General features: G+C 39.7%; 1 protein-coding gene across 1 annotated transcript in view; it reads left to right on the forward strand.

Moving 5' to 3' along the window:
- usp9 (ubiquitin specific peptidase 9) overlaps window positions 1–14,545 on the forward strand; it is a 196,747-nt gene that overhangs the window by 158,586 nt on the left and 23,616 nt on the right. Inside the window, 2 exon segments of the mRNA XM_052015032.1 lie at window positions 10,742–10,865; window positions 11,920–12,145. Of these exon segments, the coding sequence (XP_051870992.1) occupies window positions 10,742–10,865; window positions 11,920–12,145 (350 nt within the window).

The raw sequence follows: 14,545 nt of genomic DNA on the forward strand, positions 1-14,545 counted from the left end.
TCCTTAGAATGTAGGAGATTGAGGGGTGACATTACAGAGGTATATAAAATCATGAGGGTTAAAGATAAGATAAATGCACATGTTCCCCTTCCCTGCAGAAAATAGACTTTAAAAAAAACTAGAGGGCACAGGTTTAAGGTGAGAGGTGAAAGATTTAAAAGGGACCTGAGGGGCAACTTTTTCACACAGAGGATGATGCATATATGGAATGAGTTGCCGGAGAAAGTGGTTGAGGCAGGTACAATACAACATTTAAATGACATGTAGGTAAGTACATGGATAGGAAGGTTTTAGAGGGATATGGGTCAAATGCAGGCAAATGGGACTAGCTTGGTGGGCACTATGGTCAGCATGGACTAGTTGGGCCAAAGGGCCTGTTTCCATGCTGTATTACTCTTGACTCCATAGGTACTCATGTTATGAATGTTGAATTTATAAATTTCAACTCTGAACTTTACCAAATATCATCCCATTCTCGACCAAAAGGAATATACTATATCTAAATAGTCATACTAGAGAAACAAAGGACTGTAGATGCTGGAATCTAGGGAGTCGCGGAGAGAGAGCGGTCCCTGCGAAAGGCAGAGAGGGGAGGGGAAGATATGCTTGGTCCCGTTGGAGATGGCGGAAGTAAGTTTCGCATAGACTGCTCTCCCTGTGACTCCCTAGTTCATTCCTTCCCCACCCACCCATCCCGCTCCCACCTCGGGAATTTTTCACTGCCCATGCCATAGGTGCAACACCTGCCCCTACACCATCTCCATCCAGGGACCCAAATAGTCCTTTCAGGTGAGACAGAGATTCACCTACACCTCCCTTAATATCATCTACTGCGTTCGGTGCTCCAAGTGTGGCCTCCTCTACATTGGTGAGACCAAACGCAGACTAGGTGACCATTTCGCAGAACACCTGCGCTCTGTCTGTAACCACAATCTGCATCTCCCCATTGCCAGTCACTTCAACTCCCCCTCCCAGACTGTCAGAGAGATGTCAGTCCTTGGCCCCCTCCACTGCCAGGAGAATTCCAAGCGCAAACTGGAGGAACAGACCTCATTTTCCATCTTGGAATCTTGCAGCCTAATGGCATGAACATTGAATTCTCTCACTTTAAGTAATTCCTGACCCCCCCACCCCAAAACCATGGTTCTTCTCTTCTTTCCTTTCCTTGCCTATCTCTTTTACCTACCCCTTTTTTCCTTTCTCTCCTTACCTTTGACCCATCCCCCGGTGGATCTGCTCCCCCCCTAACCTCCCCCATACCTGCCTATCACTATCTTTTACCTGCATCTACCTATCACCACCTTGTGCCCACCCCGCCTCTCCTCTTTCGTCCACCTATCATTGCTCTGCTTTTCCCTGCTATATATTGGGCTTCCCCTTTTCCTATCTTCAGTCCTGAAGAAAGGTCCTGACCCGAAATGTTGACTGCCTGCTTTTATCCATGGATGCTGCCTGGCCTGCTGAGTTTCTCTGGCATCATAGTGTTTTTCATCCAAATAGTCATACTGCATTTCACAACGCAGCCTTGATTTTTGAAATTTCACTTAAGGAAATATTTTATATGGAATGGATCTATATTTATTTGGGTCTCGCTTAACATTCAATCGTACTGGTAGTTGTCAATGGCTAAATTCAAGTTGCCAGTGCTAGAAATTTAATGAAGGGGCATTGCTATTTATTATCTCTGACAGTCCCGGGATGCTATATTTTGGTAACAAGCTAAGAAGATCTCATCTAACCCTTTCAAGGAGGTTACTTTGGTGCAGCAATACTTTGACTTCACTCATGGAGTGTTCATGTCTCTGCAAGGCCAGCATATAATGCCCATTCCTTTTGTCTTGAGAAAGTGATCTGTTTCCTTGAACCACTGCAGGTGTTGTGGTGAAGGTATTCCCATGCTACCATTGGACAAAGATTTCCAAGATCGTGACCCTAAATGAAGAGTATATATTTCCATGTTAGGCTCATGTGAGACTGAAAGAATAACATGCTGGTAGTGGCATTCCCATGCGCTTTACATCCTTATTTTAGGTGATAAAGGTCGTAGATTTGCTTTTTGCTGTTGAAAAACAATTGGAAAATTGCTGCAGGACATCTTGTAAACTGTATATATTGCAGTCATCGTTTGCCAGTGGTGGAGCAAGTAATTGTTTGGCAGGGAGATGCAGCACCTATCAACTTGATCATCTTGTGCACTCCATTCCAGGCAAACTGAGAGTATTCTGTCACACTCCTTGAGGATGGTGAAAACAAGGCAAAGAACATTCAGCAGATCAGGCAGCATCTGTGGAAGGAGATCAGAATTAACATTTCAAGCCAAAGACCCTTTTGTTCGAACTGGGAAAGAGAGAAAACAGGCTACTTTGAAGTTACAGAGAGCGTGAAAGTTGGATGGGACAGAGAGAATATTCTGGACCCTGATAAGTTGGATTCATCACAACTTGTCATCCAGGGGTACCCTGGTAATAAATTGTGATGAATCCAACTGATAAATGAGATCAGTCAGAGAGGGAAAACAAATAAAGGGACGTGGAAAAGCTGTGAAATGCAACCCAGAGAAATAGGAATTGCTCAGCAGCATTAGTGGAGAGAAAAAAATCTGAATTAACGTTATAGATGGGTAGCCTACAGCAGAACTGGCCAATTGTGATATAAACAGAGAAGGCAACTGAGATGAAATCAAGTCCAGATGGCTGCAATCTGTCTTGATGGAAGATGAACACCTCGTCCAGATTTTTTTTTTACTTCCTTTTAATATGCTTTGCTGTAAACTGCTCCCTTTTCATTTATTTAACAACCAATCTGCCTTCTGCTTTGGATGTCATATAATCATCAACAAAATTACATCTAATGTCATGCTTGCAGTTGATTGTAATGGATCTGCTCCTTATTGGATGAGTAAGAATGTAGAAGTTGATAATACGACAAATATATAAAGGAAGCTGACAATCCTGAACTGTCAATTCAATTCCTTACTTAAAAAAGTATACATGACTTGCCTTCCAGCTATTGTTTACTGTGACTGATACCCAAGTTTAGTTTCTCCTGCCTCATTTATATTCCACATCCTTTCATCTTGCATTGGTGGTTCCCTGAGCTATCTCTGAAAACAGTTCCATTTTCTGCTTCCATCTCTACTTGAAACATTTCTTAAAATCTTCAAAGGCACATTTTCAGCCACTCAACTACTGCACTCGTGTTACATTTCTTTGTATATTCTTGTATGTATTCTCTTTTCTTAAACTCCATATGAAGGTATAAACTGTCTAATTTATATTTCTGGCTTGTTAAAGAGAACAGATTCGTACCTAATTCTTCAGTACATCATCTGAGCACAGGCCCACAGCATTCAACCCTCCAAATTGCCATTCATATGGCTAGCAAGGATGAAAATGAAAAATAAAACAGCAGATGTTTGGAAATCAGAAATAAAAACAGAAAATGCTAGAAGCATTCAGCAGATCATGCAGCATTTGTGGAAAGAGAAACAGTGGTTATTTCAGATGAAGGACACTTCATCAAGGGTTTTCAGCCTGAAATGTTAACTACCTCTCTTTCCACCAATGTTGCCTGACCTGTTGGATAGCTAGGATGCCTTGCAGATTTGGAATAATTCATAAAATTAAAATAGGAAAGACTCAATAATTTGGGCCTACGGTATGTTGAGTTAAAATAGAACCTATATCGAGCTGAATGTAAGAGCTTTTGGAAATATGCACTATAGAGAGTAAAAATGAATTTTAGTCCCTTGGAGGACGAGCTATGAAGAATTATAATGAGGAATAAGGAAATGTCAAATATTTGACCTGTCTTCACAAAAATACTAAAAAAAACAAGTGAAAAGCTAACGAGAAGCATATCTACACTTCAGTAGATATGCTTCAAAAAAAAAGGAAAATTAATATTAAAAACTGATAAATTCCCAGGTCCTCATCACCTGCAGTCTAAAATGCATGGCTGCAGAGTTGTGGGATGCATTGATTGTGATCTTTCAGTATGTGTGACCAGCATACAAAAATAGAAGGGATAATAAAATGGCCTAAAGTTAGCCCAAAATCAGTTGTCAGCAGCATACAGAATATAGTTATTAAAGAGTGGTAACTTACTTGTATCAACAAGTTTGTGATAGGAAAACTATGTTGGACATATTCAACAGCTTTTTGAGATTCTGCATCTGAGATTCTCTGTCATTTCCAGCAGCTGCTGTGACCCCACCACTAGTTGCATCTTCCTCTCCCTACCCCTTTTTGTTTTCCATATGGACCATTCTCTCTGTGTCTCCCTTGTTCGCTCAAACCTCCCCCCTACCCCTCCTCATAACCTGGCACTTGCCCCTGCAACCTACCACCTACACCTCTTCCCTCACGACCATCCAGGGACCTAAACAGCCTTTCCAGATGAGGCAGAGATTCACATGCACCTCCTCCAACCTTGTCTATTGCATTTGGTGCTCACAATGTGGCCTCCTACATTGGCAAGACCAGGTGAAGACGAAGTGACTGCTTTCCCAGGCATCTGTGTTCTGTCTGCAATGGCTATCTTGAGCTCCTGGTTGCATGCCATTTCAATTCCCCTTCACATTCCCACACTGGCCTGTCTGTCCTCAACCTTCTCCACTGCCAGGGTGAGGACAAAATGCAAACGAGAAGAACAGCATCTCAAGTGTCATCTACAACCCAATGATATGAACATTTGAATTTTCCAATTTCAGACAACCCACACCCTTGCAGTTCCTCTCTCTCTCTCCTTCTGATCCACCCAGTTCCTGTCCTCTCCCCCAACTTGTTCCATCTGCCTATCAGCCACTGGGTCTCCTATTCCCTCCCCCACTGGTTCCATCTGTCCATCCTCACTCTGGTTCCACTTGTCACCTTCCTTGCCAGATTCCAGAATCTGTTGTCTCCAATTATCACCTTCCAGCCTCTGTCTCTGATTCTAGATGAAGGATCTCGACCCAAAATGTCAGCTGTCCATTTCCCTCCACTGCTACTGCATGATCTGCTGATCCTCCTGCAGTTGGTTTTATGCTTCAGATTCCAGCATCTGCAGTCTCTTGTGTGAGAATAGGGTCATTTTCAGGGTGGTAAACAAAAATTGGTGTTCAGACCAGAGCTGCTTACAATTCAAATTCATGATGAAAGGACTACATGAAACATATCCAAATTGACTGATGATCCAAAACCAGGTAGAAAAGTTGAGCTGAGATGAGCACCCACTGCTGAGGGATATTACAAGTTGAATTGGCAAGAAGGTAGCTAATGAGATGTAATGTGGAAAAATGTTAAGTAGTTCATTGTAGAATGAGGAATGTCTGTAAATTATTTACATGTTGAAAATTATTGATTTTTCCAAAAAGTCAATATTTCTAAAATGATGGAAATATTTAGCAGGTTAGTAGTATCGTGGATTGAGAGAGGTAACATTTAAGGTTTGACAACCTGACATCAGACCTGAGAAAAGTTGAAGGTGATAAAAGTTTTAAGATATGGAGAAAACATGGAGGGGGAAACAGAATAAGACAATGTCCCTGATAGGATGAAAGACAGGAAGGTTTAAAGCTAAATGAAAAGATGGAGCAAGGGAAAATGGGTAGTCATAAGACAAGTAATAAATCAAAAGGTGGTCTGGAGGAGGCACAAAAGGGAATTGCTGAATCATTGCAAAGCTGTTTGAATATGGTGCAGGGTTCAGAAGGTTGTAATGTGCCTGATATTAAAAAGTGGATTACCCTTGAGCTATATTGGAATAGTGTCTTAGATACACTCAGAATACATACAACAGGAATGTCTGGGTCAAGCTTAAGAATTGCATGGATATGTTCCACAAAGTATTTGGCTTCAGGAGAGACAAATGTAAGCAACAAATAAAGTATATAAATTGAAATGAGTGTGCACACTCTGGACCTTAGGTTTTGAGGCCCTAGCAGGTGGGAAGACAGCTGAATAAAAGAACAGCTGTTGCAGCTCCTGTAGTTGCCAGGGAATGTCATCATGGCTAGAGGAAGATAAGCTAACAACAAATCTTGAAAGGGAATATGTAAATTTGTCACCATCTGGACGTATAGGAAATGCCAGAGGATGATCTATTGAACATAAATATTAGTGGGCTGGCAGGTGATGGTAAGCAGAAACAAGTCGTTATTCTGGGAGAAAGGGAGTGAAGGGAAAGAGTGACATCATGAAAAGTGAATGGATGTGGTTGAGCATCTTGCTGGCGAAAGTTATGAATCTTTTGTTGGAAACAGGCATGTTGGACTGTAAGGTGGTAGCGTTGTGAGAAAAGATAGTAATTAGACAAATAACCTGGGAGAAAGGAAAGAAGATCTTGCAGAGAACAGGGTGGGAGACAGTTTGGTCAAGGTAGTGCAAAGCTTGGCAGGCTTGGTGGTTTTTGATACCAGTCTACAACCAGAAATAGAAATGGGGTAGAGAAAAGGTAGAATTGGCAGATGGACTAAAAGAGCGAGAAGGGTGGAAATTAGCAGCCCAATGGAAATTTACAACAAGACCAGAAAATAACACCTACGTAGCCATCAGTGTACTGTGTCAAGCAAGGCTGCATCATTGCCCCAGCATTTTTTCTGCGTCCGTCTTGCCACAATGATGCATCTCAGGTCACCCCAAATGCATTAATCAACTGGCATAACTTGAACATCTCATAGCAAAGATCTCTACCAAGTTGTCTCCCCACCCCATACCAAACTGCCCCCCCCACCCCCCCACTTGCATACAAAACTATTCTCTGACAACAAAGATCAATTTGATACCCTGGAGAATGTGGACTACTTGTTATATCTCGAGCCATTGCCAAAAACCATCTGAGGTAAATACTGTCAAGATTTCAAACCCAGAGCAAAGCACATGGGTATATTAGTAAACAATCCCTTCTCCTCAGTGTACTTCAGAGACATGGGCTGTCTAAAGCAGGCACCTCCAAAGCATTTGAAGAGAGATCACCAAAGCTGCTTCCACACAATCCTTCAATCCCAGATTAAGGTCAACATCTTTCAGGACCTCAGCTGCAGACACTGAAGACCAAATAATGTCCATTCAGCTACAATTGAGCAAGCCCCACAGTTTTCAAGCCTGAAATCAGAAACACTCTTTTCTGAACTTAGAGATGGCAAGAGTTAACTCGTGGAGAGAGGAAAAGATTCAAGAATATTCTCAAAGTCTCCTTAAAAATGTGTTACATCTCCATTGACTTGTGGGAATTGCCAACCCAAAGTAATAGTGGAGAACAAGCATTCAGGATGGCATTGAAAATCTCAACCATTGGTTGGCAGTCCCCAGAGAGACCCAGCTTAAATGGTGGACGGACCATACAGCTTCCCAAACCATCCACCCACGTGCTCCATTAAAAACCACTTGCCCCGTGTGCAGGACCCATATTGACCTAATCAACTTCCTTAGAATCCATAGAACTTAGTGTGAAAGCAAATCATTCCTGATCCCAAGAGACTACTGTGGAGGAGAAGAGAAAAAGATAGGACCCAAGTAACGCCAAAACGAGAAAAATTTCACACATCCCTTAAAAAGCAATGATCCAAATGGATTCCTGTTTTGCCTTTATTTGGAGGAAGCAAATGGATTTGGGTGAATTTGAGAACAGGCAAGAAGATTGAAGGTAGATGAAGAATAGTTAATCCTCCCATTCTTGGGGGAAAAAAGCTGAAAGCTCTCTGTCCACCATGTTGGGAGATGCAGTGAAAGGCTTTTCAGAGCTGGAAAGTAGCACAAGGCATTGTAAGTGCCTCATGTTGATAGAAAGAGAGAGGACAAGGGGAGGGGGGAAGTGAGGCAAGAGAAACCATGCTTAATGGGGTGAGAATAGACTAAATTGATTGCCATAATCATCCCACCTTTTCACTTTTCCTAAATGACCAGATACTGAAAGCAAAATCATTGTTCAGTTAAATTCAATCAAGATGATATTTCACTATGCTAAATGCTCGGCCTCATTTAATAGTAGTAAAATGTTTTCTTCTTGAAAGTAGTCCTTCAGAAAAAGAACAGCAGCTAGCTGCAACTTAAGTTCAATTTACGTTTAATGCTCGACTTGAATGAAAATCTGCAAAAGAAATCATTTTTAGGCAACATTAGTTGTAAACATTATGTTCAGATAATTGTAAAATGCTCATGAAATCAAACTCTTTGTGTCTTCCTAAGGCCCATCTTGAACAAGATGCTTATGCCAGTTGCTTTGAATTGATCTTGGATATTTTCTTCAAGTTGGCTCTTTTATTTTTTTATGAATTACTGGAATATCCACTTACAGATTTTGAGCCTTTTGATTACTGTTAAAGTACATATGAAGTTTGTACATGGAGTTTATGAGAGTTTCACGTGTCAGGAAATCATGGTGAAAGATCAACTGTATTTATTTGAGCAACAATTTTGCTTTTTGTCTCCGGGCATTTCAGGAAAGAAAGAGGAGCAATGACAATGAGAAATTTTAAAAACCTATATGGGGAAGCAGATGAGGGATGGTGACATATTTTGGAGAATAGTCAAATATAAGAAGAATCCTCCATAATCCCTTGGATAAAGGATGATTTTGGAGATACTTATGATATCTATGTACTGTGGTTTTTACTGGTACTTTTACCCTGCACTTAGATTAGTCACCTGGTGAAGATTATATCCATTGTGCCTTTTGATGGGTGGAAACCCCATTATGATTGAGGGCAACCGGAAATGGACTTTACCTGTGGCAGACAACAGGGAGGCTCCGTGGTAATTACTACAATTGGACTTGTCTCCTTTCATAAAGAGATTTTTTTCCTTTAGTGGGGATTTAGCCAGGAGTGAGTGCACCCGCAAATACCAGGATGGTGGAAAAAAACTGAATACACTGATTTTTGTTTTCTCTCTGTAGGAATTGCCAAGTTCTGATGTCTAAATGTTCTTTAGCAACTTCTGTGTACTAATTTTTAATGTGTAAATGAATATTCCTATTATTTTGTAGCTCAGAAGGAGGCCATTCAATCCACTTTGTCCATGTTGACTAAATACTGACCAACTAAGTTATTCTCTTTTCCAAACTCCTTGACCATTGCCTTGCAGGTTATGGTCAGCAAGACACCTTTATAAATAAAGGGTTTCTACCACCATCACCTTTTCAGGCAGTGAGTTCCCCAACCATGTTGTTCACTGTAAGATGAAGAAAGATTTCCTTGATCCTTCCCCTCTCTTATTTGGACCAATTATCTTGAATCTATGTTCTCTGGTTACTTAACTTTCTGCTGAGGGAAATGGGGAATATAGGCCCTTCCTTTTTTCTTGTAAAATTCTTCAATTAAGTGTTCCCTTGAATGTTGTTCCAAAGAAGAAAACTGCAGACTAGATAGTCTCTCCTCATAATTATAATTCTCTAGTCTTGATAACTATAAATTTCCTCTTCAGTCTCTCTCTGTTGCTATCTGCAGTGTAGTGATCGTTACTGTGATGTCGACACCAGAAATTGATATAGCACACTGAGCCCTAGCTGGTATTTTATAGTTTTAATATGATCACCTGCTCCACTAAAGACAAGTACCCCACATACAGACTTAAGCACCTCAAGGATTTGTGGATCCTCAAGATCTCCTGTTCGTTGTTTCTTGATATCCTCTCATTTGTTGTGGATTGGAATCATCGACATGGTTCTTATTGTGGTCCCTACTTTTAAATCCAAATCATTCATACAAACCACAAAAAATAATAATTGGTTTATTAACCCCAGCAGAAACCCATTGCATTCAGTCCTCCAGTAACTAGAACTCCCCATCGATGATTAAATCTTTGCTTTCTCCTTGCAAGTCGATTTTTAATCCAATTTGCCACTTTCCCTTGGATCCAATGTGCTCTTACTTACTTGGCCAATCTGCCCTTTGGAACTGTGAGGTGTCTTGGTGAAATCATTTAACCTCCATCAAATGTGAGGCAAGGAATACTTCAGTTGATGACACCATTGGAATTGTTATTTCTCAAGTCTGTTATTGGTTTATTATTGTCACATGCACCGAGATACAGTGAAAAGCTTTTGTTTGTGTGCCATCCAGGCAGATCCTTCCGTATATAATTACGTCAAGGTGGTACAAAAAGGAAAAATAGAATGCAGAGAACATTGTTAGTAATTCTTGCAGTCTTAAAATTGAGATGTAAAAGAGTAGAATGATTATAATAAATGTAATGAATAGATCTGCTGAGAGCAGCATGCAAAGAGCTGCCACGCTCCGGCACCATCTTGGAGCAAACAACTGTTCTTTTCAAACATTCTATGCACTATCTTGTCTTTCCTCCTGTTGTTCATGTACTGAACCTCAGCTATTGTTATCTGAAAGAAATTTGCATCTTAATAAATCAACACAACTGTGCCTGTCTGCTGTGGAGCTGGTTCCACAGACTTATGAGCAATTTAATCCATGCATATTTAAAACCCACTGCATCTTAGAAACTTGTTGGCTTTTATCAGAACCCATTTTTCAGATAGTTTTTTGTATTACTGACCCTCTCCTCTGGAAGTGAGATACTGAGCTCTCAATATCTTGCAAGTTTAGCTGCATGAATTGCAGATGTCAAGGATAGATACAGTGATGAAGCTTGATGAAATGCCACAGAAGTTCACATTCTGACCTCAAAATCTTTACAATAAGTTAATAATGTAAATTTTCATTTGAGATCAGGTTCAGATGAGAAGACCCATTGGTATTACCTTCAGTAAGCAATTGACTCTCAATTAGTATATCTTACTTATGCAGGGCAAGATCATCTATTATCAGAAGCTGAAGAACTGGCTATGATAAGTATTCAACTTGCTGCAAGATTCTTGTTTAATACCGGGTTTCACACAAAGAAAATAGTCCGAGGTCCAGCAAGTGAATGGTGAGTGACTTAATAGTAATGTTTGTTTTTGCAACCCATTGTCTATTCTCATTGAACTTAAAGAACTGAAATAGTCACAGTATTTTGGTAAATGTTGAAATCTGGATACGAAACACTAAATCAAAAACTTGCAAATTTCCAGCATTAGGAGTGTTTTCAAATTTTAAACTGCACAAGGGTAAAAATTTTAAAGCCTTGAAATATAAGCAAATTCAATAATCTAATATTGGTATTGAACTAAACTAATTAATTTTTATCCAACATTGAGCGAGATTAATTTTTAATACTAACTCAAACACTTGATATATGGAGTAATGTTGATATAACCTCAAATGTAACTCTTTGCTTGTGATAGTCTCTTTGAATCTAATCAAAGAAAAAACTTGATACTTTAAGTTGAGAGGAGAAATTGGTGCTTTCTCCAAGGCACTGCTCACAGGAGGGATTTCTTTCCTCACTGTCAATCTCCAACCCATGATCCATCATCCATGGCTTGGTGAGCTGTGCTCTGCCCAGACTCTTTACTATGAGCCTTTTGTTGGAAAAGGTTTTGTTTATTATCTGAGGTGCAGGAAACCTACAGTAAAGCTGTTGATGACAAGAGAATTGCATTGCTGCAATCATTCTTACATGGGTGTAAATAGAAAATAAAATTATTACTCCATTCACTTTTAAAACTTTTTTTCCTACCAATACTTAACCATGATCATGTTTCTATTTTCCAAGTAGTTATTGATCATGTGAACCTGGATTGACTTGTTAAATGTTGCATCATGGATGCTGACCTTGTATCTTGGTTGTGTCCATGGATGTCCTCTCATATCCAGATCCTCCACTCAGATTTGAACATTGAGAGCAATTGTAATGCCACAGGTGAATAAATGAATTCGGTAGACTAAGAATTAAATCAGAGGCCAGACCACATGGTCTGTAAAGCTGAGCAATGCAGTTATCCATCAAGCAGAACAGATTTATCATTTAAGTATTGTTCTATGCTGTAAGCTATAGTCTTCAATGTACAGTTGAGAAAAGGCCTCTTCTTTCCCCCTCACAGGTATGATGCATTGTGTATCCTGCTTCGTCATAGCAAGAATGTACGCTGTTGGTTTGCACATAATGTTCTTTTTGCCTATCCAAATCGCTTCTCAGAGTACCTTCTGGAGTGCCCTAGCACTGAAGTAAGGAGTGCTTTTGCTAAACTCATAGTATTTATTGCACATTTTTCATTGCAAGATGGACCATGCCCTTCACCATTTACATCCCCAGGACCTTCCACTCAGGTAAGAGAATTCAACTAGGAAAATACCAGTTTGTTTAGTCTTGTGGTGAAATAAAAAAAATTTTCACTTTTAGCTTTTTGTCCTCTGAAAAATAATGACTGACTTGTATGTACCAATAATTTCTGCTTTTCTTTCAGGCTTCCAACCTTTGCATTTTTTCCTTTGTGCAATAGTTTTCTGTCTGTTCAATTCCTCATTTCTAAGGCAGAACTTGCCATTAGCACTTTTTTTTTCTCCATTGTAACATGTCAATTTATCTTCTGCATCGTGGAATGAGATAAGCCAAGTTGAGGAATGCTCAAATATTTAAGAGTAACATTTAGACCATTTGGGAAGATGGGCATCTAACCTGACAGCTTCAACAACTTGTTTCTGAAGATGCTGCATCTATTCCTTCACTTTAATGGAATAAATTTTGGTGGGTGTGACCATTGGTTCCAGTGGCGACGATTCAACCAGAACTAAGTCCTGGATTTGCACACTCAGGCTGACAGTCCAGAATGTATTCCGTGACAATACCACATCTGTCGCTTCTCTTCACCATTGGACTCATTGATTGCAATAGGGATTCCAAGCTTGTAGATTAGGAAGCAGAGGGGGAAGTAAGTTATTTTAAACTAGTTTAATACTTTTAATTACTTTGTTGCTTTTGTGTTTTTAATCTTAATTTTAAAAAATTATTAACTTTTTTGGCAGAAGACAAAGCTCTGTCCCAGTCTTGCAATCTATCAAAGCCTATTAATACACTCTGCATTTTGGGGATGGAAGGTGGGGGGTGATCTCAGTACCATATCCTGTGAGACTAAGCCAGTACCCAGACCTTGCCACCTGACTTGAGAGTGCAGTATCAGCCTTCTCCATCTATTTTGGTAAACATGGGGACCACAATGGCAATTCTAGAGGACAGGCTGGGTCCTACATTATCCAACCAAGATGCTTGTAGATGCTGTTCTTGATTAAGTATTAAACAAATAGAACAGAATGCAGTTAGAATTAGGATTTATTCTTCCTGTAGCAATGGTGTTATCAATGCAGGAAATGCAAGTATCAGAATATTTCTAAATGCAGATTACAGATATAATTTTGTATATTAATGTATGATTTCCAGTACTCCAATAGAAGCCAACATCCCATTTGTTTTCCAAAGTTAATTGCTATAATTGCATGTAAATTTCCTGCTTTTCATCTCCAAGGACACCCATTCTGTAGTCTTTCTTCATTTCAACACTATCGTGTTAATCTCATTTCTCCACAAGATAGTTCATGGCTTATTTTTGCCTAATGATTTACCTTGCCTATATCCATTTGTACAAGTTTTAAATAATTGAGCCAGGTCCAATCCTGTGGAACTCCAATAGTTTTAGCTTGGCAACCTGACTGTGTCACTCTACAAAGAGACCCAGGACAGACTTAATGGGACAAGTCGCTTAAGAGTCAGTGAAAACTGCATTCTATTTAAAATTGAAGTACATCTCTCAAAGGTACTATCTTATATAAGATAGTAATGAACCTCTAACTAAAATACTCTTGTGATGTGCACCTAGAATTAATTTAATCTCCACAGTCAACCAAAATTCTCCTCCCCCCCCCACTCACCCTACCCCCATCCCTCCTCACTTCCCATCCAATCCAAAATTAAATCATTGACTTTCAATGTGGGAAAATGTAATTGCATCAAAAGATGTGCCAGTGGGTTCACAGAAGAGTTCTGGGGAACTATTAAATAGGATAATAGACTTCTTTGGGAAGGAAAGTATCAAAAGAAGCCAGAGTGGGCCTTAATTTCCTTGAGTGTGTTCTGTCATTCATTATAACCACAAATTCACTTCCTCGCCCAATACCCATATTGTGTCTAAAATATATTCAACAACTGAGTATCCCCAGATCTCTGAGGGATGAAGTTCCAGAGATTTCTAATCTAAGTTTATTATGGTTCTAAATTTATTTTCATCTCAGTTCTAAATAGCAGACAACCTACCCTAAAGTTTTGACCCCTCACTCTAGACTGTGCAACTGGATGAAATATCTGCCTAACAATACCTCCATGAATGTTTTATGTTTTAATGATTTTCTATCTTGTTCAACCTTCCTTGATTTCTTTTCAGAGAATACCCCCTTTATCCCAGTAATTGACCAAGTGAATCCACATGACACCAACTCCAAGGGAAATAAATTCTCTTAGGTGTAGTAACCAAAACTCCTCTCACTTTCTGAATATCCCATCAAAGTCCTGTGCAATCTCTGCAAAACAGGTTTAGGGTTATACTCTATCCATCACCCTCCCCCCACCCCAACCCTCTTGTAACATATTATTCGGTTTCTTAATTGTTTGCTCTAGATGTATGCATATCATGAATGACTCCACCACTTTGTACGTCAATACTATTACTATTTTTCTTC

The sequence above is a fragment of the Pristis pectinata genome, chromosome 4, assembly GCF_009764475.1.
Source record: "Pristis pectinata isolate sPriPec2 chromosome 4, sPriPec2.1.pri, whole genome shotgun sequence".
In the NCBI taxonomy this organism is placed as follows: Eukaryota; Metazoa; Chordata; class Chondrichthyes; order Rhinopristiformes; family Pristidae; genus Pristis; species Pristis pectinata.